Source organism: Coturnix japonica, chromosome 18 (assembly GCF_001577835.2).
Source record: "Coturnix japonica isolate 7356 chromosome 18, Coturnix japonica 2.1, whole genome shotgun sequence".
Classification (NCBI taxonomy): domain Eukaryota; kingdom Metazoa; phylum Chordata; class Aves; order Galliformes; family Phasianidae; genus Coturnix; species Coturnix japonica.
In genome coordinates, this window is record NC_029533.1 from 8294245 (window position 1) to 8316907 (window position 22663).

Below are 22663 nucleotides of genomic sequence, written 5' to 3' on the forward strand. Positions count from 1 at the left end.
GAGAACATCATCCCTGGCACGTATTTTTTCTTTAAACCCGTTTCAGACAATTGTGTTCCTTGTGTGATCAGGGTGATAATTAAAGGATCTTCCTAAATACGTCATGCTTCCACCTAACCATGTATTAAGGCAATGCAAAATGAACCGAATACCAACAAAGCAACAGGAGTCCATTTTTTAAACAGGTTGTCAGTTCACCATTATAAACTGGCTCTAATTTTCCCTTACATACTGCTTTTCAAAGAGGATATGAGTGATGGTTTCACATAAAATAACAGACATCTCTACATCCTTCAAGAGAAGCTCATGTAACACCAAAAAGAAACTCCCTTCCCATCACAAGACCACAGCTGGGCCAGATGAGAGCTGTTGTACTTCACTCATTTCACTCTTTTATAAACATTTCTTCTATTTAAATACACAGTACTTAATTATTTCTTCTTAATTCTTAATTATTTCTGACCTTTCATCCATCATGCCAGAAGCTTCTTACAAACAAAAGAAAATAAATAATTCAACTTTTACTTATTCCTGGTGGAGACTGGCTGCTCTAATCTATCCTTAGAGAATAAACAAGCTAGCTGTTCACATACAGCATATTAGAGTACGACAGATAAACATGTACACAGCGCTGCAATGGCAATAAGGGTGGGGAATACCAGCCTGCATTTCGGGCTGCTGTCTGAGGCTGGGACCATTTCCAGTTGCCTCCAGGGAGCCTGAAAGTTCGGTTACTCTTTCATTTGAATCTGCAAGCCAAAGAATGGTAACAAATGTCAGTGCAGAAAGAAGTGAGGAAGGAAGGATGGAGCCAGAGAGCATGTGAGGGAGTGGATTAATTCCCCACCATGAGAGTGCTCCAGGCTGCTCTGTGCAGTGTGTTCAGAGAGGAGCTCTCAAATGACTTAAAAGTCTGATGGAGAAATAAAGTTCCCCCAGCATCCCAGCAGTGACACTGTGTGTTCAGGGGTGGGGTGGCCTGCTGGAAATACTGACACATTAGGGCAGCACGCTGGGAAACCACCTGCACCTGCATTACAGAAACCATTTCAAAACACACATTACTTGCTGCTCCCAGGGATGCTTCTCTTTCACTTGGATCAAGGGTGGGATGAAATATTTCAGGTCGTTTTGGACCAAAGAGACCCTTTTCCAAGATATGGGGTCTGTGAACCTCTCGTGCTTTCACTCTGGCATTAGTAAATCCTGAATTTCAGTTTTTACTGAAGAGTGATTGAGGCCTCACCTTGGAGGAGCCTGCAGCTTGATGGATCTGAGGTAAGAAGGCTGACACCTGAGCCCTGACACACTGAATGTAATGGAGCAACAGAGAGGAACGACGCCTCTGAGCATCACCCTGCAGTCCCACAGCTGGCTGCCACCCTGGGAGCAGTCTGCACTTGGAAGAGCTGCAGGAGAACACAAAAACTTCAAATTCTTTCCTCTGAAACAGTAAAATATGCAGTTGTATTGGAGTAGACTACATTCACAGGGCATACCTGACAGTCTTGCTTGATGAGAGAGAGCTGTATGTGTCACCAGGGTGAAAGATAGAGTGTCTGAAGTAGAGGAAACCATTCATCTTACCAACCTGCCCTTTCTGATAGCCAGCTAGTAGCATGGGCATAGCTCTGCAGACCTCTTTGAAGTTCATTGCTGTGTTAGTCCTCTTTGACTGACAGTCACCTAATGGATAATAAATTACTGCTCTCTGCTTGGACCAGGGGCTGCCAACATCTTGCTAATGCTGACTTTTTAGAATCTACTCTCACTCACACTCTGCTCGTGCAATTTGAATGGATGCACGTTCACAGACAATGCACACATACAGGACTGGGATTTCAGGGGGGCATGAACTGCATGGTGCCCTCTGAATTTTGGGGTGATGCAGCTCTCAGATCTCTGAGATCTCTCCAGAATAAACTGCCCCTCTGCCCCAGGAGCAGCCGCTTCCCTCAGTGCCTCCACAGCAGGCAGGTCTGGGGGTACACTGACCTCATCTGCAGACATGAAGAAGATGAGAAATTGCATCTCTGCAGTGAGAGGAGTCAAAGGCAACTTCACCTGGAAGGGGTTATTCCTCTCCTTGCTCTGAGCCTGACTTGCAGCCTCTCCCTCAATCCAGTCACGGTGATGCTTTGGCACAATGAGCTGGCACCATGCAGAGACTCAATAAAGACCTCAGGGTTTTCTCCATAAAAACCAAAGAAGCAGAATTGCCTCTCCAGAGGTTGAAGAGGCCAGGCTCCGTTATGACTGCCTGGGGTCTTTGAGAGTGCTGCAAGTTACCAATACTTTCCCCGAGAGCTGCTGCCAGCCCAGCAACCCCATTAGTTCTGCCAGGTGTCAGCATGCACTTAAAAAAAGGATTTCCTCCTTTCACAAACTCCTTGGGACCAGTCAGCCTGCTACCTGTGCTAGGAATAAGGCTCTCCAAGCCACTGTCCCCATGGGTACCTGATGGGCACATGCGAGGCCAAAAAAGCAATAGAAAAGCTCAGTTCTCGCATGGGCCAGATTTTCCAAAGATTTGTAAAACCAGTGCTGATGGAGCAGGGCATATTTAAAAATGCATTAGCAAACTGCATTCCCTTATCTTAGGGCACTGCTTTCCTGAAGCGGTTTTTGGGAGAAGAAAGAAAGAAGAAGCTGGCCCTGATGCTGAGCAGCATAATTCTGCATGCAGTTCTGCATAGCTTTCCTGGAGGGTAAAGGCCTTCCCCTGCCCAGTGTGCTGCTGCTGGGTGCTCATGCCCGTCAGAGGTGGTGTTCCTACCAAAAGAAACCTACAGACTCAGATCCAAACTGATGATAGTGCACTATCTCCAGACACACACAGCTTCTCAAACTCTCCCTGTCCCTGAGTTTTCTTGAGTAAGAGAACAGTGAAACCCTCAGAAACTTGTTTATTTATGAAATCTATATTACTTGTTCCTATAAAATTTATTTTTCTCTGTCTTTGGAAAGCACAGGGGTTCAATACTGGCCCTTAAAAACACAGCTGCTGTTATTTTGCAGCTGGGTGCTACTGTGTGGAGAGCATCTGAAAAGGGAGACATGAGCATAGGAAATTAGATGTGAACTTACATCACTCTGGAGGACAATACATGAAAAACTTGAGATGTAGATTTTAACCCAAGATTTTTAATATGAGTTTTTAATGCTACAGCCTTGATGGTTGAATGGAGAACTGGAAAAGCCCATCTATGTGCAGATCCATTGAGGATAAGACATTATTTACTCTGGTTTCTTTCTCAAACAATGGTAGGCCTGGTAGGTTACAGAACATTCCCTATCTTTATATCCTCAATTTAAGAAAATGCTATGGCTATTCAAAAAAGCATTTATGCACACCAATAGACTTTAAGTGTAAGCTGAAAGTTTAGGATATATTTCAGTGCTATCTTCACAGCATGCTCTATAGGCAATGTGTTCCCTTTACTCACACTTCCTAAATTTTTGCATCCTTGTATCAAAGCTTATGGCTTAAAAAGAAGAGAACTACGCTGCTTCATTTACCAGTATCAAATATTTTTACTGAGAATAATTGCTTATCCCAAGTTTGCTTATGTAAGAATTAAACATAGTATTCCATTAAAATTATTGAAAATATCTTCCTACAGCTCTGCTCCCTCCACTTCTCTCATGTTCAGAATCACATAAAATAGTAATGAGCACACACAGCCTTCTGCTGTTTTCATAGACATGGCAGTAAAAGAGACAGTTGCTGTTCCCTTGAGTTCTAGCCCACGAATCAGAAAGTCTAATCAGCCACAATGTCTGACACACTGAATAGCCCCTGTATTTAATTACTGCTATATTAAAATCTTTGCTATTTGAATTCTGTATCCTCTATTAAAGGGAATGAGAGAAATTGAAGAGAGAATCAAATAGGGCTAGAATAAAAGACTTACAGAAAAGTTACTCTCTTGTAACTGCCCCAGCCTGATGCTTTGGAATTAAGTTTCCATTGTAAAACCTGATCTGAAAACTCCCAGAGCAAGGACCCAGTGTGCTGCAGCTGTCACACACCCTCGGGGCTATTTTGTACAAGTTTTAGTGGCCTGGGTAAGACCCAGCACCAGCTTAGGTCACTGTGCCTTGAAGCAAATGCTCAGTGAAAAGTCAATGAGCTGTGGTGTCTTTCACTGCCTGCCCGCAGCCTGCTTACAACTCCAGTGTTCCCTTACTCAAGTCCAGGGGTTGTAGAGGGGCAGAGGTTATGAAACCGCACTGTGGGTGAATTCAAAGGCAGCCCTGCTGGGAGAAACATGCTGCAGGGCGCTGCCAGGCTCCGAGTGTTCACAGTGTGGAAGACACAGCATGGATGCAGCCGTGCCAGCAGTGTGGCTGGCAAGCAGGCTTCACCAAGCAGCATCTTCTGACACTTTCCATAACAGAAGGTGTCTCTTTTTGTGCATCAGTCTGCATTGATCTGTTAATTACACTGTGACAAAATGAATTAGACTTAATTTTGCATGGCTGTCCAGAAGCATTACTACATGTGTTATTACATATTTCTTTGAATCAATAATTTGACTGTGCATGTTTGCATCTAATAAAACTGAGAAGGATCTGTTCAATACCTGTAGGCAGTTGTTCGGAGTGTCACAGATGTATATAATATTGAACAATAGATGTCACTGTTCTGCCAATAAAAAATGGGTTACATTTACAGGTATTGCTAGTTTCAACCTCCATTGCACACACCTCCAAAAGCCAGAGCACTCACTGACACGTGACACTTTTTAAAGCATGGAACCTGTCCCTCCTTGTCATTCTTCATCTATCAAACTACATGCAAAAACCTTTAAATGGTTTAAAACCAGTTTTAAGGAATATCCTACGCCTCTTTGCAGACTGGTCAACACAAGAATAGGAGCATGAGAGAGGGAAAAAGAGACATACAAAGCACTGAGGAAATATCAGAGATGGAAACATTTTTGCTTAGACTTCTTTCTTTAGAGGGAGGATGGAGGTGTCTCTAATCCCCTCTCCATGCAATGACTACATGGAAGATGGCAGACATGAACCCACTCAATGGAAAATGCCAGGGATGAGCCATGCTCTGTTGAGGGACAGGAAAAGGAGAAGTGGCACAGGGAGCATCTCCCACCAGCCAAAGACAGGGAGAGTCTGCAAGAGGAGGGAATGAGTGTCCAAAGTGAAGTTTGAGTTCTGATATTCTATCTCAAGAGGTTCCTAACACTGCTTGAAACAGGTATAAAATCACAAAAATTAGACTATAAACAATATAAGAAAATCCAGACCAGACTCTATTGCTCTGTTTTAAGTAAGGCCTGTGCAGAGTCAGCTCCCAGGTGATGAGCAAAACCAGTGAAGTCTAACAAATGAGAATGAGTTTAAACGTCAGTTGCAGGATGAGCCACAGAGGAAAGTAGGCAGGTTATTACACAGCAGCTGTTCAGCTACTGCTCTGTTTCTCAGCATCAAGAACTCAGCACTCTCAGATAAAATGCCCATGCTCAGTGGCTGTAGGACACTGTAGTCAAAACCCAATGCTTCTTTCTGACATACTGATTTAACCACAAGAAGTAGACAGACATTTCAGTGCATGACACTGTTCAGCTGTTAGGATTAGAAGAAGCAAGAGAAGGATCCTGATTTTAGGTTCCTTACCACAATTCGAGAGCAGAAATTACCTCAAGTAAAACCTAAGTCCATAAAACTAAGAATGGATCAAAATTTCAGCCAACTTCTGTCCCCTGCATCGGAGGCAAATTCATATTCCTTGTTAGTCAGCACCTGAACTGCACTCCAAAACACAAAAACAGATTTTCTTCCAAACAAAACTGCTTACATTTTGTGTATAAGTGCCAAAACTTTATTCAAGTACTGAGGGTGCAGAATCAGCCATTCAGATTTGATCTCATTCAATAAACGCTTCTTCTGAATTGAATGAGTAGATACAGCCAGGGCTCACAGGGTGACATGATCCCTCCTTTCCAGCAAAGGGAGCAGAAATATGGTTCCTATTGGGAGTGATGGAGACCAGGCACTTGGTCTTGTGTTCTCCTTCCTCTTGTTTGCTTCAGGGTGCTCACATTTTGCTGCTGAGCCTCAAAACAGCATTGAAATGAGGAGGGCAACTCTGCACCCAGCCCTGTGCCTGAGGGAATTGCCAGGAATTCTCTTTCTAGTTCGCAGACACGTCCCTGCTTGCTGTTTGGACAACACTGTGATGCAGAATCAAACCTTCCTTTGTTTGTTTATCTCTCTACTGAAAGTTCTGCATGTAAACAGCATCTCAGCTTTCCTCTTCGGTGTATTTTTTTCCTCTTCATTTGAAATTATCTCCTCTCATGTCACATCCCAGTCTCTTGCTGAGGAAATGATTAGGAGGGCACAAGAAGAAGGACTCGATATAAAGGTAGAAATAAGAGAAAGCTTCAAGGAACATTCCGAGGAATAACAACATTGTTTGCATCAGGTATTCCTTGTAGTGTTAAAGCGGGGAGAGAGGCAGAATACCAGGTGAATTTCTTCAAAACATAATGTCTTTCAACACATCCTGTGAGATATTACCTGCTTCTGTAGAAAAATAAAAGGGAAATGATTCAAATACCTCACAAATCAGAGCTGCAGTGCATATTTCAAAGAATCACAGGGTTCTGGTACAAACTAGGAAATGGAATGGTGTGCAATATAATGCTGCCTGACAGCACAGAGGAATTTCAGCCACAGATGCCCAGTTTGAAAAGTGTAGGTATGAAAATTCAGTGTTTTACATGCACTTTTGGAGCTCCGAGATTAAACACATTCCTGGACACAACAATATCCAAAATGCAAAATCAAAGCATCTGTGAAAGTAGAAATATTGATGTACATCACTAAACATATGTTGCTGACTAAAGCTGTTATTAGCGACAACAGTCAGTCTCTCCTCTGGAAAATCCCAGTTGCCTTGGGCTTTGTCTGAGCAGAAAAACAGAAAAATCTGAATAATGCCTTGTGAGCTCTCCTCATGATAACAGGCTGAGCTGTAAGACTCCGATAATAATAAAGCCAAAAATACAGGGCTAAATTCAGCCATGCTTACTTGATGCTAAATTGAGCAAATTGCACAGCGCCTGCTGCAGAGGCAGGACCAGAAGGCGGCTTGTTCTCCCAGATTGCCTTTGCAGGGTACAGATTATTTTGATCCATTCATCACAGCCCCCATTTTGCCTGACACCTCAGAACTGAACTGGAAACTGCAGATGCTGCAGCTGGGAATCTGGGGCTCTTCTGGGTTGTACCTCACTCGTTTCCTATCACATAAACACACACAAGAGTGTGTCTCACTAAATATATATATATATATATATATATATATATATTAATGGTCTTCCAGCTTGGAAGAATTTCAGTTGCACCTTTCCAAGTCTTTTCTGCTGCCAAACTCACAAGTATGATTCCAAGGATTAAGTAATTCCAGAAAGTACTAGAAGAATGGAAAAAAACCTGTATTTTGTGAGACATGTATTACTGCAGAACAACATGATACTGAGAGTCACAGCTAAAAAGGCAGTTTGAATGGGAGAAGTAGATGGGAAGGCACATGAATGTGAGAGCAGAGGGAGAAGCTATTGAGTATTTCAGAAAACTAGCAGATGAATCAATTGTGTTTTTCAGCTGATGTACATCGGGTTATGGGTTGAACTGTCCTGTCCATTCAAGGGAAAACAGGGCCATCCAGCTGCTTTAGATAGAGGGAATTCAAACCTTTAAGGACTGCAGAAAGAGAACATGTGAGAGTTGGAACGAACAAGGAGAACACCTAACAAGGAGTTCAGCAGATACGCTGAATCAAACTACGAACACACTGCAGCACGGCTCCAACAAAATGAACTAACAATCTAAGGAGTGTGGAAAATAAGAACCTGTTCTACAGCCAAAGCTCTGTCATCCTAAGCTCAGAACTAGGAAAACAGCAACTGAAAAATAAGACATATATATATATATGTACATATGAACTACATCCCTATGTATGTGGTAACTACTGTCAATTGCTGACAGAGGATAAATACAGATATACATGCTTTGTCCTCGTGAAACACTCAGGTCAAGCAGAGGCATACAAAGCAGAGGAGGCATGGAAAACTCCTTGGAATCTTAACTCACAGTAAAATTAACTGTGAAATCTCCCCTAGAAATGACAAAGGTAAGAAGAGAGCAGGTTTAAATCCTCACAGCATAACAGAGTAGCAGTAGTTCTGGTTAATCATCAGGCAAAAAATGACTAGATTAGCCACGCTCTGTCTAGACAACAGTTGCTTTTCTTGTTCAGTCAGCTACAGACAGTTATAAACAGAAATGCATCCCATAGAAGTGTTTCAGTTGTTTAACAGGCTAAGTGAATGGCTGACCTTACTATAATTAATTGGCAATCTTTATTTAATTGAACACACTCATGGTCACCAGAGCAATGCAAACCTAAAGCTCAGCACACTTAATCTGGGTTCATTACAAAGGCATGCCTGGTCCAGTAAAAACTAGAAAGAATTTTGATGGAACCTTTGAACCTGGACAGGCTGTGCCCTGTGTATGTGTGTGAATATGCCTAACCAACATGTCCAGACCCCAAATACAGAGGGGTATCCTGCAGCTACAAACTCATGGGAACCAGACACAAAATCATACCTGAAGTACAGGGAATAGACAGAATGGGTTTTGCACTCTCTATATAAACAAGATTTATGTTTAGAAAGCAAAGGAAAATATGTAAATGAAGATCATCAATGAAAGAAAAGAGGTCAATCAACACATCGTGTAACCACGAAAAATGAAGACAGGCTAATTTAGTTAATTCGTTTTGCATCTGCTTTAAACAGCAGCAGGGTGTGCTCATGAGTCACTGTGAGCTTCATGCGAGCAGCCTCCGAATGTGAGTATAAACAAAGAATAAAATTCATTTTCCTACTCACTGCAAACCACCGCACCCTGGTAAGACTTTGTTCCAGCTCATTAAAACCGTGTTTCTAGAACTGTGCCCAACTCAATTAATTCATAGCCCTTTTTGCCAAAACAGTTCATGCTAATGATTTATAACTAATGCACGGCCACAGCTGTGAATAGCAAGAACTTAGACCTGAAGCAAGCACGGCGACAGCCCAGAGAGCAAACCTACCATGTGCCCTACATGGGGCACACATCCTGCACCAGCTGGAAGTGACCGTGCCACTTCCAAGGGACTGCAGAGCCATCCTGCTCCCACAGACAGCCCCACACCACAGGTACCAGGCCTTTACACCTGGTCCATTGCAGATTCCAGCACCTCACATAGAAGAATCCAAGGAAAATGCTAGGGAAGGAACCTCAGCAACACTTCTAGAAAGAGAAAACCCTTCTGTTGTAAATCCCTGCATACAACACACTTGTATCTTAATCTGGCAAGTAGTACCTATGTCTCATTGCATCTCTGAACGCTGCAGGCTGCTGAAACCAGGAATGCCGAAACAAGCAGAATACCAATACACAAATGCTTGTAAGGTGCACTGAAGCTGAAAAGCACAGCATATTATTACTGCTAGGAGATGACCAGCATTTAAACAACACTTGGTGTCTAATAATTTCATCACTGAAAACAAATTCCTGGCCTCCTTGCAAGCTTGCTGAAGTCCTTCCATTGACTTCCACACCCATTGGATCAGATGATTCAACTGCTCAGCAGGATAAATGGGTGGATGGGACCAACAGCCAGAGAGAGATTAGACAGTGTGAGAAAACAGGGAGATTACCACCAACTAATTAGATACAATTTATATTATTTAATTTCTTCCACTTATTTAACTTTTCAAGAACTTACACTAATTAATTTCTGTCTTCAATAACATGCACAGATAGGAGCCTGATGCTTTAACCCCTAAGAAGAGCGTGTTTTGCAGGGCATACCATTGGGAGGAAGCACTGCCTCACCACATGAGCAGCATTTGCACTGATACGCACTGCATCAGATGAAGCACTGATGGATGCAGCTTTTCTGACCCTTCCAGCCTGTCTCATCAGGTTTCTGATACCAGGCACCATCCTGCTGCTTCCTCTCTCGACTCTTGGTGGAGTTTGACAGAACCCTTGAGGGGCCACATTTAGGCAGGTACTGATGAATATATCTCTCTGTGTGTATATGCATGTAATTTTACAGGCATGAGAGGGGAAACCTGCCCACATGATGTGAGATACATTCTCTGTAAATTCTTAGCTTTTCCTACAAGTTAGATCCTAACAACTGCAGAGTTTAACTTGCTGCAATGAAAAATACCTGGAAAAAAAACAACAGGGCTATTCTCCTACAAGTTTCAACTACTATTTTCAAGGAATAAAAACTCAACCAGAATGTTCAGGCAGATGCCATTTAATGTTTCTTAAGTACAACAATTGATGGGCAGATGAAGCAGTGGCAGCGAACAGCTCTCTGCACCCAGCAGCCTCAGGAGTTGTGGTTCTGGCACAGCTTACATTGCATGGGACCTCTTAGTGCAGCTCTGGTTCTTGTCCTGTTCCTCCTTGTTCTGTATCCTCCTTGGGGATAATCTGACTTTTTCTCGAATCTCAGTCAGGATGCCAATTTCTTGATCCAGGAATGATTCAAACTGTGCAGCATATATATCCACATTCCTGACTGTTCTTTCAGCCGTCTGTAAGAGTTCTTTCAGCCATCGCAGAGATTTCTGATGCTTCTCCGTAATTGTTTCCTCATTTATCTCTTTCCTCTTTTTCAGGGTCTCCCCCTTGCCATTCAGAGTAAGTGCCTTGGATAACACTTCCTTGTCTGCCTGCACCCCAAACTGCTGCTGCTGTGGTAAGCTGGACGCAACCTGGAAAGGCTGTTCAAGGGAATTTAGATCCACAACCAGCTCCTTCACACGGTTGGCATACCGCAGGGTGTTAAGGGTGTGCTCACAGGATCTTATTCCTGGAGAGACAGTTGCAATCATGCAGGTATATGAGTTTTCCCCTATAAGAGAGTCCCTCAGAACTTGGGTGAGCTTGCTAGCCCTGAATGGGGTGTGGGCTTGGTTATGCCCCAATGCCCTAATACATTCCTTGAGTGCCAAGAGGCTTTTATTAATGTCAGCCCCCTCCAGCCTCGTTTGCTTGTCTGCAGTTGTGATATCAGCTCCTCTTTCATTCCCAGCCAGATCAATTAGGGAAAATTTGGCATACAGCTGTCCTCTCCTCTTGAGTATGATCTGGAAGATGGCATGGCTCCGGGAGGACTGAGTGTTGGCTGAAGTCTGGCCTGCCATACGACAGTTGCTGCCTGTTTCAATTAGCCTGATGACATCTTCCACGCAGGTGACCTCTTCCTCACACAGCCCTACCACCTGGATTTGCTTTTGACCATTTTCTAGCACCCTCAGCCGCTTCTTCCTGTTCAGCAGGTCAAACACTTTGCCTCTATAAATCTCAAAGAAAGCCCCATAGACCCAAAGCTCCAGTTTCTGGTAATTAGGGTACTGCAGCCTGCGGAAGACATCCTCAGCGACCAGGACGTAGATTCCTTTGCTAGTGATGTTTCCCCTCATGGTGTGTGTCTTGCCGCTGCCCGTCTGGCCATAGGCAAAGCAGGTGGCCATGCCCCCCTGGAAGATGATATCCACGAGGGGCTGGGCAGTGTGCCTGTACACCAGCTCGTTGGCAGCATGGCCATCAAATGCATGGTCAAAGCGGAAGACCTGGTTGTTCAGATACTGTGTGAGATCCAACTTCTGCTTGGCTTCATGCACGATCACCATGCCCTGGCAGGACACTGTAACCACATCAGTGTCATTGAGCTCAGCCTCACGCTGGTTCAGGGGCCGCTTGCGGATGCACACACTGATGCGGCGAGGCTGACATGGCATGGAGGTCCATTGTGTTTTGCCATTCAGGTGGTTGCGGCACTCCTGGATCATGGCCACTATGTCAGTCCTGGCACGGAGTGATGTGTTGTCCTTCTGAACTGGCTTCTCCTGCACATCCAGCTGTTGGCATTCCTGCTGTTTCGGCGGCTTTTCCTTCTGCCACATGCCTGGTGACATCCATCTGGTTGTGGACTGAGTCCGGGCTACCACAGAACTCCTGCTGTCCCAACACTTCTCCGCTTTGATGGGCTGTGTCCACATTTCACTCACCGGGCTCCAGTTCCCTCTGGCTGACAGCGAGGTCTCAGCACCACTTGCAGATCTGGTCCTTGGGACTAGATGAGGGTTAAGGTCAAAGATGACCTGGAGATCCACCTGTTTGGTCTTGCTGGTTCCTCTCTCAAGCCATTCCACAGTGACGCTGGAGGTGCTTTCATGGAGCTTTGTCACTACTGCCTGATATGGGCGCCCACTGCTGTGCTTGATCTCCACACAACTGCCCAGCTGGATAAGCCCAAACTTGCTGGCCATGCTGTTCATGGGCCCTGGATGCAGATGGGGCAGGCAGACTTGGGTCTCACTCCTGCGGGCTCAGTGCTCCAGAACTCAGCACTGTGTCACAGTGGTTGCCGTGGAGTCAGCTTTGAAGTGGAACAAAGATGGGCTTTTAATATGCTGCTATGAGTGGAAGGAACATCTAAGGCTGCCATCACCTGAAAATGCCTATTGGAGCATCCGGGCTGGCGTGCAGCTATTGTAACATGTCGTGTCCAATTAGATCAGTCACATTGTGTTAAGCCAATGCCAGTGATACAAGAATTTATAGCAGTGACACAAGCACAGATAGTCAGGAGAGCATTTTCAACCAGCAGCGGCAACATGGAAATGAAGAAAGCAGCATATTGTTCTTAATTGCCCTGAATTTTGAATTTCTAAAAGGCTTTGCATGCCTGGAAATCCTGCTTGAACAAAATACGAGCTTAGGAGAAAGGAATGAAAACTGGAGTTGTAGTGTGAATGTCATGGGTATATCTGCATCCATAAGCATGGATTTAATTTTGATAAGTGGAAAAACTGATGATATTTTTAATTCATTTCTGTAATATTCTTCAATCACCTGGATTCCCGAATAGAGAGTTTCAAGTAGGAGTGCTTTAATAACAATAAGGAAGTGGTGGATGAGGGAATGGCTTTGATTTTTGGGTTGTATATGTAATGATAATGGTTGACTCATCATTAACCTACAGATTTAATATTTTAATGGGAAAAGGAGCAACTTATTGACAGAGGCTACAGAAGCCTGCAGCCTTTTGTGAGCTCTGCTCTGGGTAGGAGTGACAATTCACAGCATTTGAAGTAGGTACTCAAAACCAGAGCACACCTCTAAAAATGGCAATACTGTACATCTGCTCCAGTCATTTATAGAAGGGATTCAACCCTGTGAGGAAGCTACTAGAAGAATCAGAATCCCATGTTTCTAGGGACTTCATCTGCCTTTGCACAGAATAGAAACACCAGGAGGAAAATAACAGGGGGGTTCTGCAGAGTTCACAGCAGGCAAATGCAGTGGGCAACTGAAAAAGCAGATGAACTGGAAGTAAACATTTTAAATACACTCATATTCAATTATTCAAACTAGGTTTAAAATAACCCATACTTTTTCCTTTGCTTTCCTGATGCAATACCTTGCTGCTCTTTAAGACTCTGGGACCCTTTGGTGAGGTGTAGCCCCAGTTACATCTGATTATTTGTCCTTGCATCCTTAAAAAATATTTGCATAGGGCTATTTTATAATTCCAATAAGACACCCAAGCTTGTGAATTATAGCACAGTAATTCACACCTGCTGCATTTAACAGCTCTCGGCCTTCTGCCTTTCTCTTGCAGTACCTTCTCATGAATTACTGCTCCATAATTCACTCCCAAGAGCGTCTTGTTGCTCTCTCGTCATGTTGGCATCTAATTGCAGCAGTTCTCAGTTGTGATTTTGTACACAAGAGAGCTAAAATTTATGCAAGTGCATCGTATATATAAAGTATGTTTTTAAGAAAGACTGTACTTGGCTTGAGATTGCATGTTTTCAGCTGTGACAACTATTAACGTTTTTGATGGCTATGCATTTACAAGTTTTCACCATCAAACACAAATGGGGTAACTGAGAGATTAAACCAACACAGTGATCAAATGATTAGTAATTTAAGAAAGAAATGTAAAATCCTCTTCCCAAAGCACAAGAGTGCCTGTATATAGATGGGTTACCTGAGGGAGGTTCTTAGGTACTTGACAAACATGGAATCCCACAGCCCTCACTGAGCGGAGGGATGTCCTGCTGCCAACCTGAATGCACACAGGCACTGAAATCCCCTCCCAGCTCTCCCAGCCAAGTGCTGTCCTAAATCAGGACTCAAAGGAAGAGGATGTTTTGATGTTCATTTTGTCTGGTTTTCAGATCACAAGTAGCCATTCTAGTGAAACTACTCCTCAGTGCCCTCATTTTCCTGGGCAGAAGAGGCTGAACTGGCACCACAGCAGGAGAAAGGCAGCCCCATAACGTGGCAAAACGGTTATGCTGGATTAGTACCGCAAAAAATGTTGCCACAGACCTGAATGCTGTGGTTTAATCAAGATTCGTGCTCACAGCTATTTTTGGTTAAGGTTATTCACCGAGCAGCATCCAAAGTCGTGTGTTAACACTGGGACCCTGTTGTGCTAAACAACATGTAAATATTCCCAACAAAGACAGTTTTTCTTCAGCGTGTTTTTTGCCAGGGTTACAGGCAGTAATTACAGTGTGGAGAGGAAAGGAAAGGAAGAGGACAGCATCTCCTGGGAGCAGAGGGATCAGCCTTTTCCCAAAGCCTTTAAAGCCTTGGTTTATCCACACAGAAACCCCGAAACAAATGTGCAGCAGCTTAAAAACTTGTAACTTATTCAAACACCCTTCAAATGATTTGCAAACATACGTGAGTTTTTTTTTGTTTGTACCTTATAAAATACTACCACGATGAGGAAGAAAGTAAAGGATTTGCTCCTGCTATGAGTCATCAGAGAATAAACGCAATGTGCAGCAGCAAAGATACAGTGCACGCTCTGTTAAAAGAAGATGCTTTACTATCACAGGATGTAAGAAACATCCCACATTTCTTCTGTTGCTTTTCCACTGCTACCCAGCTAGCTGTCAGCTCGCCCTGCACGCAAAAAGCTGTGGTCACAACCCCCAGCATTAATACACACAACCAGTCCTTTCTGCCAAGAAACACAGCGAGCAGATGAAACGGGACGAGGCCAACAACAGCTTGCATTTCACACTTCATGGAGCTGCACGGATGCTCAGATCTGCCCACACAAACTCCTTGCAAAGCCACACAAGTCGGGAGGGGGGGGAAGGCCACGAAAAACCACACACACACAAAATCCCAAAGCCTTCCCAAGGGAAACAACTGCTGTTCTTCAAGTAGGAAAGCACAGATGGGATCCACCATACTGAGGAGCCGAAAGGACTCGCATCCTTATGTAGGGAAGTGGGACTGTTGCCAACTTGAGATTTCTAACAGAGTGAAACTCTGCTTTTCTGAGCAATGGAAACAACTTTCATTCATCTGATGAAGTAACAAACACAAAATAAGATAATTATTGGTGTCATTCTAAAAGAGAATAAATTCCAGCAAACTGAATGGAAGCTGTGGGTTACAATGAGTTACCACATAGAAGTGGTATATTCTCCTCTCAATGTTTTAATGAAACACTAGTCAACATTTATTATCATGTATCTACTAGTCTTCCTGGCACAATGCAGCATCTAAAACTGATATAACTAATCTGAAAATCAGAGTGAAAACTGCTAATTCACAGACCAGTGTAAGTAGCCTTAATTCATCTCGTGGTTAGGAGCATTCTGATAAAGTTTAACACATGGAGAAGCCTTTAGTAACAAACTCTTCTAATTACAGAATCCTTCTGACTATCCTCAACTGGCTGAACATGTAAACAGTGTGGTGCTTAAATGCTCTGAGACCCCCTCCGCAAGGCGTTCATTAAAAAAATTACGGAGCTCCACACTCATACAATTGTTTTAAGCCTTAATGATTCAAAGGACTTAACCAGTGTTAATTAAAATCTGATCCTATTCCAGAAGTCACACAGACACAGCTGGTTTTCATTGGTTACCTGGAGTTACAGCTCTGAGCCACCCTCCCCTACAGGTGGGGACAGACAGCAGTGCCAAGCTCTGGCCCTTCTGAGAGCCACGTTACCCATGCAGTGCTCACAAATGGGTTGTAAGTGGTTCACTTTAGATTTTGAAGTTTGAAAGATGAGACAGATAATAATATTTGTAAAAAAAAAAACAAACGCTGAAGGCTGTTATCCCCTCATGGTCTGCATAAGTAGGAGCTTGCTTCCCAATTACCTTCCTGTCACTGCAATGATTGATTTCAGCGCTTTATAAACAGCATATGCAGCCCTTCTATGTTTAGATAAGAGATTACAAGGACTATCAATCCTCATACTCTTGTGTACAGTATTAACACTGTCTAAAGCTAATATATTTCTATCATGGACCAGTATTATTTAATTATACCAGAAATAGTTCCGACCTGCAGAAGGGATGAAGTGCTGCTGGGGATCCATACTGTCAGGTACTGCTGAGAAATGGCTTTGGTTGGTTAAGTTCATTTCTCCTGCCAAGTTAAGGACGTAACATTTGAGGATTAATAGTCACAGAAACTACTGGGATCTGAATTACAGTTTGTGCAAAGAATGCTGAAGAAGCTTTGGTATCACTCATTGCAGGGGCTGTCAGTTTGCTTCTGATGCCTTTCACTGAACTCTTTTCTGACTCCTCATAGAGCAGCACAGGTATGTGACTACATGGAGGGTGCAGACAGGAGTTGAGGAGAATTTAGGAATAAATCCCTAAGCAGAGCACACCCAAACGCCTGCTGGAAATCAAAGTGTGAAGGGCGTCCTTGAGCCATTTGCCAGTTCTTACTTACTACACACCTACATCTTAATAGCTCTGAGTGGCTGCTTAGCACCCAAAATCAGCTTACAGCAAAGGGAAAACAGGTTAGCGCTTTGTAGGATGTAACCTTACATTTTCAGAAAAGGCTTCTGGGATTGCTGGGTCAGTAGCTACAAACCAATTCCAACCAAAGGAGCAGCAGCTCCATGCCAAAGCTGCCATGTTTTCTGCTGCACACGCACTAAGTTACTACTCCAGAGTTACAGCTCTAAAAGGTCTCTGAATTATTCCTAACCCTCACAAATTGGACAATGCACGAATCTGCTTTCTTGTGCTTTTCTTCCCTCCCTCCTTTTGTATTAATGTATCTGCTTGCAAACCCACCTCATGCATAATGCAGTGCGATAAACTACAGCTTGAAGTGGTTGTGCAGCCTTGCCCATGTGTAAAGAGCAGGAGAAACACATTACTCACTATGTATCCTTCCAATGCAATTCAAGTTTGACAAACATTAAACAATTTGAGCCGACTACAGAAAGCGGTGCTTCCTCTGAGTGCCTGTTAGGAAGCTCAGCATCAGGGCGCTCATGAGAATGGCTGGGCAGAATTAATGATTTCCGTAAGGTAAATGACTATGTGCTGCAACAATGCTGAGGCACTCGCTCTCAAACGTTCTCCTTCATAGGAGGAAGTTGGTTCACAGTTCCAGTGTTTGTCTTGTTGGCTTTTTTTTAAGTCCCTGCCTCAGTTGGAGCTGCTCTACGTGTCCCTGTCCTCTGCAGAAGGACAAAGCCAACCCCAGCCACCTGCACAGACCCACAGAGCACTTCAGGATGCTCAGCTGAGATTCCAGCAGGAAACTGTGAATATTGGCTTTCCTTTTCTTTTTTAATTTGGAACCAAGGAAAATTTCCCCCAGATCTGAAAACATAAATACCTCAAGCATTTCTAAGCAGAGCAGTGCTGCTTGGGCGGGATGGGATGCCTGCTGGCAGCACTGAGCTGTGTGCGCTTCCTGGGGGAGCAGCCCGATGCTGCCTGCACTGTGAACAGCCCGGTCTTCTGCTAAACGGATCCTTAGCAAGTGACAAATAAAGGATTAACTGCCTGCAGCACCAGCCCCTCTACCTCAATATTTATAGCTTTCCAAGTTATTAGCTTTTTAATTAACACTGAAAGATCTGAAAGCACCTAACTGCATTGTACCGTAATTATATTAACAAATTACAGACATGAAAATTAAAATTCAGTTGCTCTGATATTCTATTTAGAAATGTGCAAATAGAGTTGATGTTTTGCTAATAAATGTTTCTCAGATGTTATGTTTCTAAATGAAAGGAGAAAATATACCTTTACAGTATTCCTTTATGTGCCCCTGCCCTCATTTGGAATTAATAAGCAAACACAATCAGAGCTTGAGCCTCAGACATACCCCTCCCTTAACCTCCCTCCAGTCATCGTAATGTCCTAAATTACAGCAGACTGCAGCTGTATTAGGACAACCAAGAGGACAACACCATGGTGCTGGATGTTGTCTGCTTCATTTTCTCTCTTTGTTCCTCTCCACCCATAGACATACATAAACATGCAGAAGGAAGGTATCAGAAGGCTGCATAATGCTCACACACAGAAGTGCAGTGTTTTCCCTCCAGCAGGCTAAGCCCACTGATTTGCTTTCTGCCACAGAAACCTCTCCAAGACAAGCAGACGTGGGATTTGATGATCCCTGCAAACCAGACACCAGTGCAGATGTGTGCTCCGTAAAGAGCTGGGCATTGCCATTGACGTCATCTCACTGTCTGTGCCATGCTACGTAACTACCTGAAAAGAGTTCCACCTTAGGAGATTGTATTCAGAATAGTTATTTCTAGGTGACTCCCAGTACAACAAAAGCAAAAGCAGACAAACACAAATGCTGCTGTATAATCCAGATTTCCTGCTAAGTCTTGCAAAAGTGACTGAAAAGCCCCAATGCCTGGCAGTGCTTCAGGAGCCCCCAAGTCATCTGCTGGCTTGTTTTATCTAACACAGAGAGAAGTAACAGGCTGAAGATTGTGCTGCAACCGGATTACCAGAAGATTTATTATTAATTATTGCATAAAGAGACAGAGGTACACGTGGTGCTGAGCAGAGCACAGCAGGGAGAGGTAATCCCTGCCTGAAGTACTTTCCAGCCTAACTACATAAGCAGTGTAACAGGCATGGGGACCCAGCAAAGAAATCTTCTGTTGCAGAGATTACATTTTGCTGCACAGTACCTTGGGACACCGACTGCAGGTTAGCTGATGTGATTTGACACTGGCGGCCTCCTTGGAATTAGTGACTCATTATTTATGATCTGTGTGCGCATATAAAATGAATGGCCTCCCCCAGCTCCTGCCACTGGAAATGTCAGGGTACCTGAACAAGGAAACGGGCAGTGGCTTTGTTACCTGGGCTGCCGATCAGCAATTTGTATGCAGTGGATGCATGGAAGAAAGTGAGAGAGACATGGGTGAGGCAGGCTCGAGTCCATTGCTACTGCAGAGCAGCAGAAAGGAAAGCCTGCACGACACATACATGCAGCTGTGCAAAGGACAGTGCTTCCCATAGCATGGAGAGAGGCCTTGAGCTGTGCTGCTGCTCATGTGCCTGACCCAAAGCTGGGCAAGGAGCCCAGAACCAAGCAGCAGCTCAACCTGGAGGCAAATGCAAAGCTGAACTGGCCTCTAAATATCCCTAGGGGCTGCCACCACTTCCTTGTTTGTCAGGGAGCTCACTGCTCATCCACTCAGCTCCAGAAAGCCCTGGGGAAAAACCCACATGTCAATGCTGAGCACCAGGTAAGGGAACAGCTGGAGGGCAGTGGAAAGCAATCAGCAATTAAAGGGACACGTCTGGATCCCTGCTGAAACATTAACAATCTGTCTGAAACAACTCACTCGGATTCTAGTGCTGCAATGACTAAGCTTTCACAGGACACACTTAGTTTGGGTCAGAGAGTGATGTCAATGCATAAGTGGGTATCTACCTGAGTATCATGTGCAAGGTCCAAAAAAGACATGAGTTTAGTAGCACACCAATGTGATCTATTTGTGCAAGACACTGTACCTGAAAAACACCAAACATCGTAATTCAGTGGCTGCTGAACCTACAGGACCGTCTTCTCTCAATTGCTGTTAGTTCAGCAGATTTGTACAGTGTGCACTGGTGGAATAAATCAGTGCACAATTCTAAAATTGCAGTTTTACTGCCACAGATTAACATCAGGCTGAACAGAAGAGCTGAACAGCAATGCTGTGGCACACATTCATACAGAGATATCTGCTCCCAAAGCCCCCCCAGCAGCACAGCAAACTGCTGCTTCTGATGACTTTTTGGACCCAGAGCTCAATGTATTTTTTATTAATTTGAGCAACCGTAGGCAGTTCTTTGCAAAGATATTTTTAATGGTATGACCAAGCAAGGCATCCTCTGAAAAATGCAAACAAGAAATGAGCATTCCAGGGAAATGCTTTCCACCTATTTCTTCAGATTTAAGACGATGCCAGAATAAACTGAACTCTTGACACATTACTGCACCAGAACTCCAGACTGACCAGAAGCCATATATCACTGACACCCATCTTACATGAGAGAAACTGAGGACATTCTCCTGTAACAGTCTCAATCTGCATTTAAGGTCAACAATCCACTCTGAAAAGTATGGCTGTGATTGAGCATGAGTTACACTGACTGAGATCTTGGCATTTAGAATATCCCATCAGCAGTTCCTTTCCCTCACAGAATCAGTAGCTTCATTATAGCTTTTTATGTCCTTTTAACTGGCTGGAATTAGTCATTGATGTAGGCAGGATACCAGACTTCCTGGGTTTATGTTCTCATTAGAAACAGTCAATGCTGAGCACACCGTTGGGACGGTGCTCCACGTGGTGAGCTGCATGCCAACTGCAGTCCCATTTCCTTGATGAGGAAGGATCTCATCAAACTCATTGCAATCCCACTTTCCCCACATCCTCAGTACCTTCTTTCAATACACATCTTTTCTTTTGATTCATAAAACCACCTCCTCAAATAAAGCTCAGGTTGGTGCTGCTGTGAATCATTAGGGTCCACTGACTGACTTTTGGATCCAGAGGGCTGGTTACAGGCACACGATGGAGACCTTATATCTTAACAAATGAAATTTGGGCATAAAAGACTAAAAAAAAGTAATCAAGGTAAAAGCACAGCTGTGAACTTTCCTCAAGATCCCATCCCTCCCCAGACGCAACTGGCAGTGGTTGAAATGAGTTTTGAAATGTTTCCCTTTGGACTCGAATGCTCCCTTAGCTGCTTTTAATTATTACAGTTAAATGCAGGAAAGTTTTAACTGTAAGGTTTAAACATCTTTTTAAAGATAACTTGAAGGAGTTGAGATTGGGAAAAGAAAGAATTAAATAAGCTTTCTGTCTTTTCCAATCTGCATTGCTTTTCTACCCAGTGTCCTGACTTTTCATCCCATGTCTTTTCAAGAAGGTTCATTAAAAAGCATCTTCAGAAAGAATAAGAGAAGAGGATGGAGTACATGATCACTGGCAGACTGAAATGCATGTCTGCAGCTGGGCTGGCATTCAGGAGCAAAGAAATTCTGACATGGCGGGGGTTTGTGTTTGTGAAGGATAACTATTTTTAAGGTGTTTTATTTGTTTTTAATTCAGGAGTCGACACAAAACCTCACTCAGGAAATTCTCTTTGATAGCTGTGTGAAAGGAGCTGGCAAATCTATGCTGGCATTGGTGCTCCTGATGGGAAAGTTCCCAAATGATGCACAGTGGTTTCAGTGTGTCAGCCCCTGGTTTCTGCAATCACATGGAGATCCGTGAGGACCTGACAAATGTGGAACTCAGCACCCAGGCTGCACTGCCAGAAAAGGGTGCTGCTATTCCTTGAGATTGGTGTGGGGCTACGGGCAGAGTGAAGGACTTTGGTTTCAGCTAGATGGAAACACGGAATTGATCTTTTACTTTTCCTTCTTTTCTGAAGTTCAAGTTAAAAAAAGATTAGAAAAAGAGAAGGAAAAAAAAAAAAAGATAAAAACAAGATCTGCACGTCTGTCTACTAAGCAGAGACATTGAACTCAGCACTGCCTTCATCTGCAAATCACTTCTCATTGGGCATTTCCTCTATTTCATCCTAGGGTTTCATTTTTCCGTGGCAGGCTTTCTCAGGTGAGTGTTATGGAAGGCCATTATTTCCTCTTCTAACTTTTGCAGAGCGTACACCAGGAGCAGCTGAAAGCAGCCTTATAATTTCCCAGGCTGGCAGTGTTCCACGGCTCTATCTTTCAGGCAGCCTAATAAGCCGGGAGTGAAAAGCAGCACTGCGAGGGGCAGGAGAGGAGAGATGCAGAGCGAATCAGAAAACAGCAAAAAATCAATACCGACGTATACGTGGCCACATTGTTAATGCAAATTGACGCAGCTTCATAGACATCCATGTAAAAAAAGAAGAAGTTAATATGTACAAGCTGAAAAGAGGCTTTCATTTGGGACCTGTAATTTTCATTCCTTTTGCCAAAGGCAGAGCCATGGACCAGAAAAGCCCATGTGCGACTGAGAGTCGTCATCAAGGACCTATCAGAAGGCAGCCAGCAAACAGCACTGAGACATGAAGGAGAAAGGACAGTTAAATTAAAAATTTAACCCAAATCACCAAATTTTAACCAACAATTCCACTGATAGCTGCACCCACTTTGAGAATGATAGCATCTGTTGGGGCACTGCCAGAAAGACAGACCCATTTACAGCCCTGGAAAAAAAAACAAACATAAGCTGTCTAGTGTTTAGTGTTTGAATTACCATTCCACCACCCATTAGTGAAACAGAAATCATTTA

At 43.7% G+C, this 22663-nt stretch overlaps 1 protein-coding gene across 1 annotated transcript; it reads right to left on the minus strand.

Annotated features, from left to right (window-relative positions):
• Positions 1-10338: 10338 nt before the first annotated feature.
• KIF2B (kinesin family member 2B) lies at positions 10339-12473 on the minus strand. Its single transcript, XM_015880198.2, has one exon. The coding sequence runs from the start codon at positions 12384-12386 to the stop codon at positions 10455-10457; it is 1932 nt and encodes a 643-aa protein (XP_015735684.1). The 5' UTR covers positions 12387-12473; the 3' UTR covers positions 10339-10454.
• Between the last annotated feature and the right edge of the window lie 10190 nt (positions 12474-22663).

Bases quoted from the DNA above. Each gene is read 5' to 3' on its own strand.
- KIF2B (XM_015880198.2), bottom strand. From the start codon at position 12,386: ATGAACAGCATGGCCAGCAAGTTTGGGCTTATCCAGCTGGGCAGTTGT.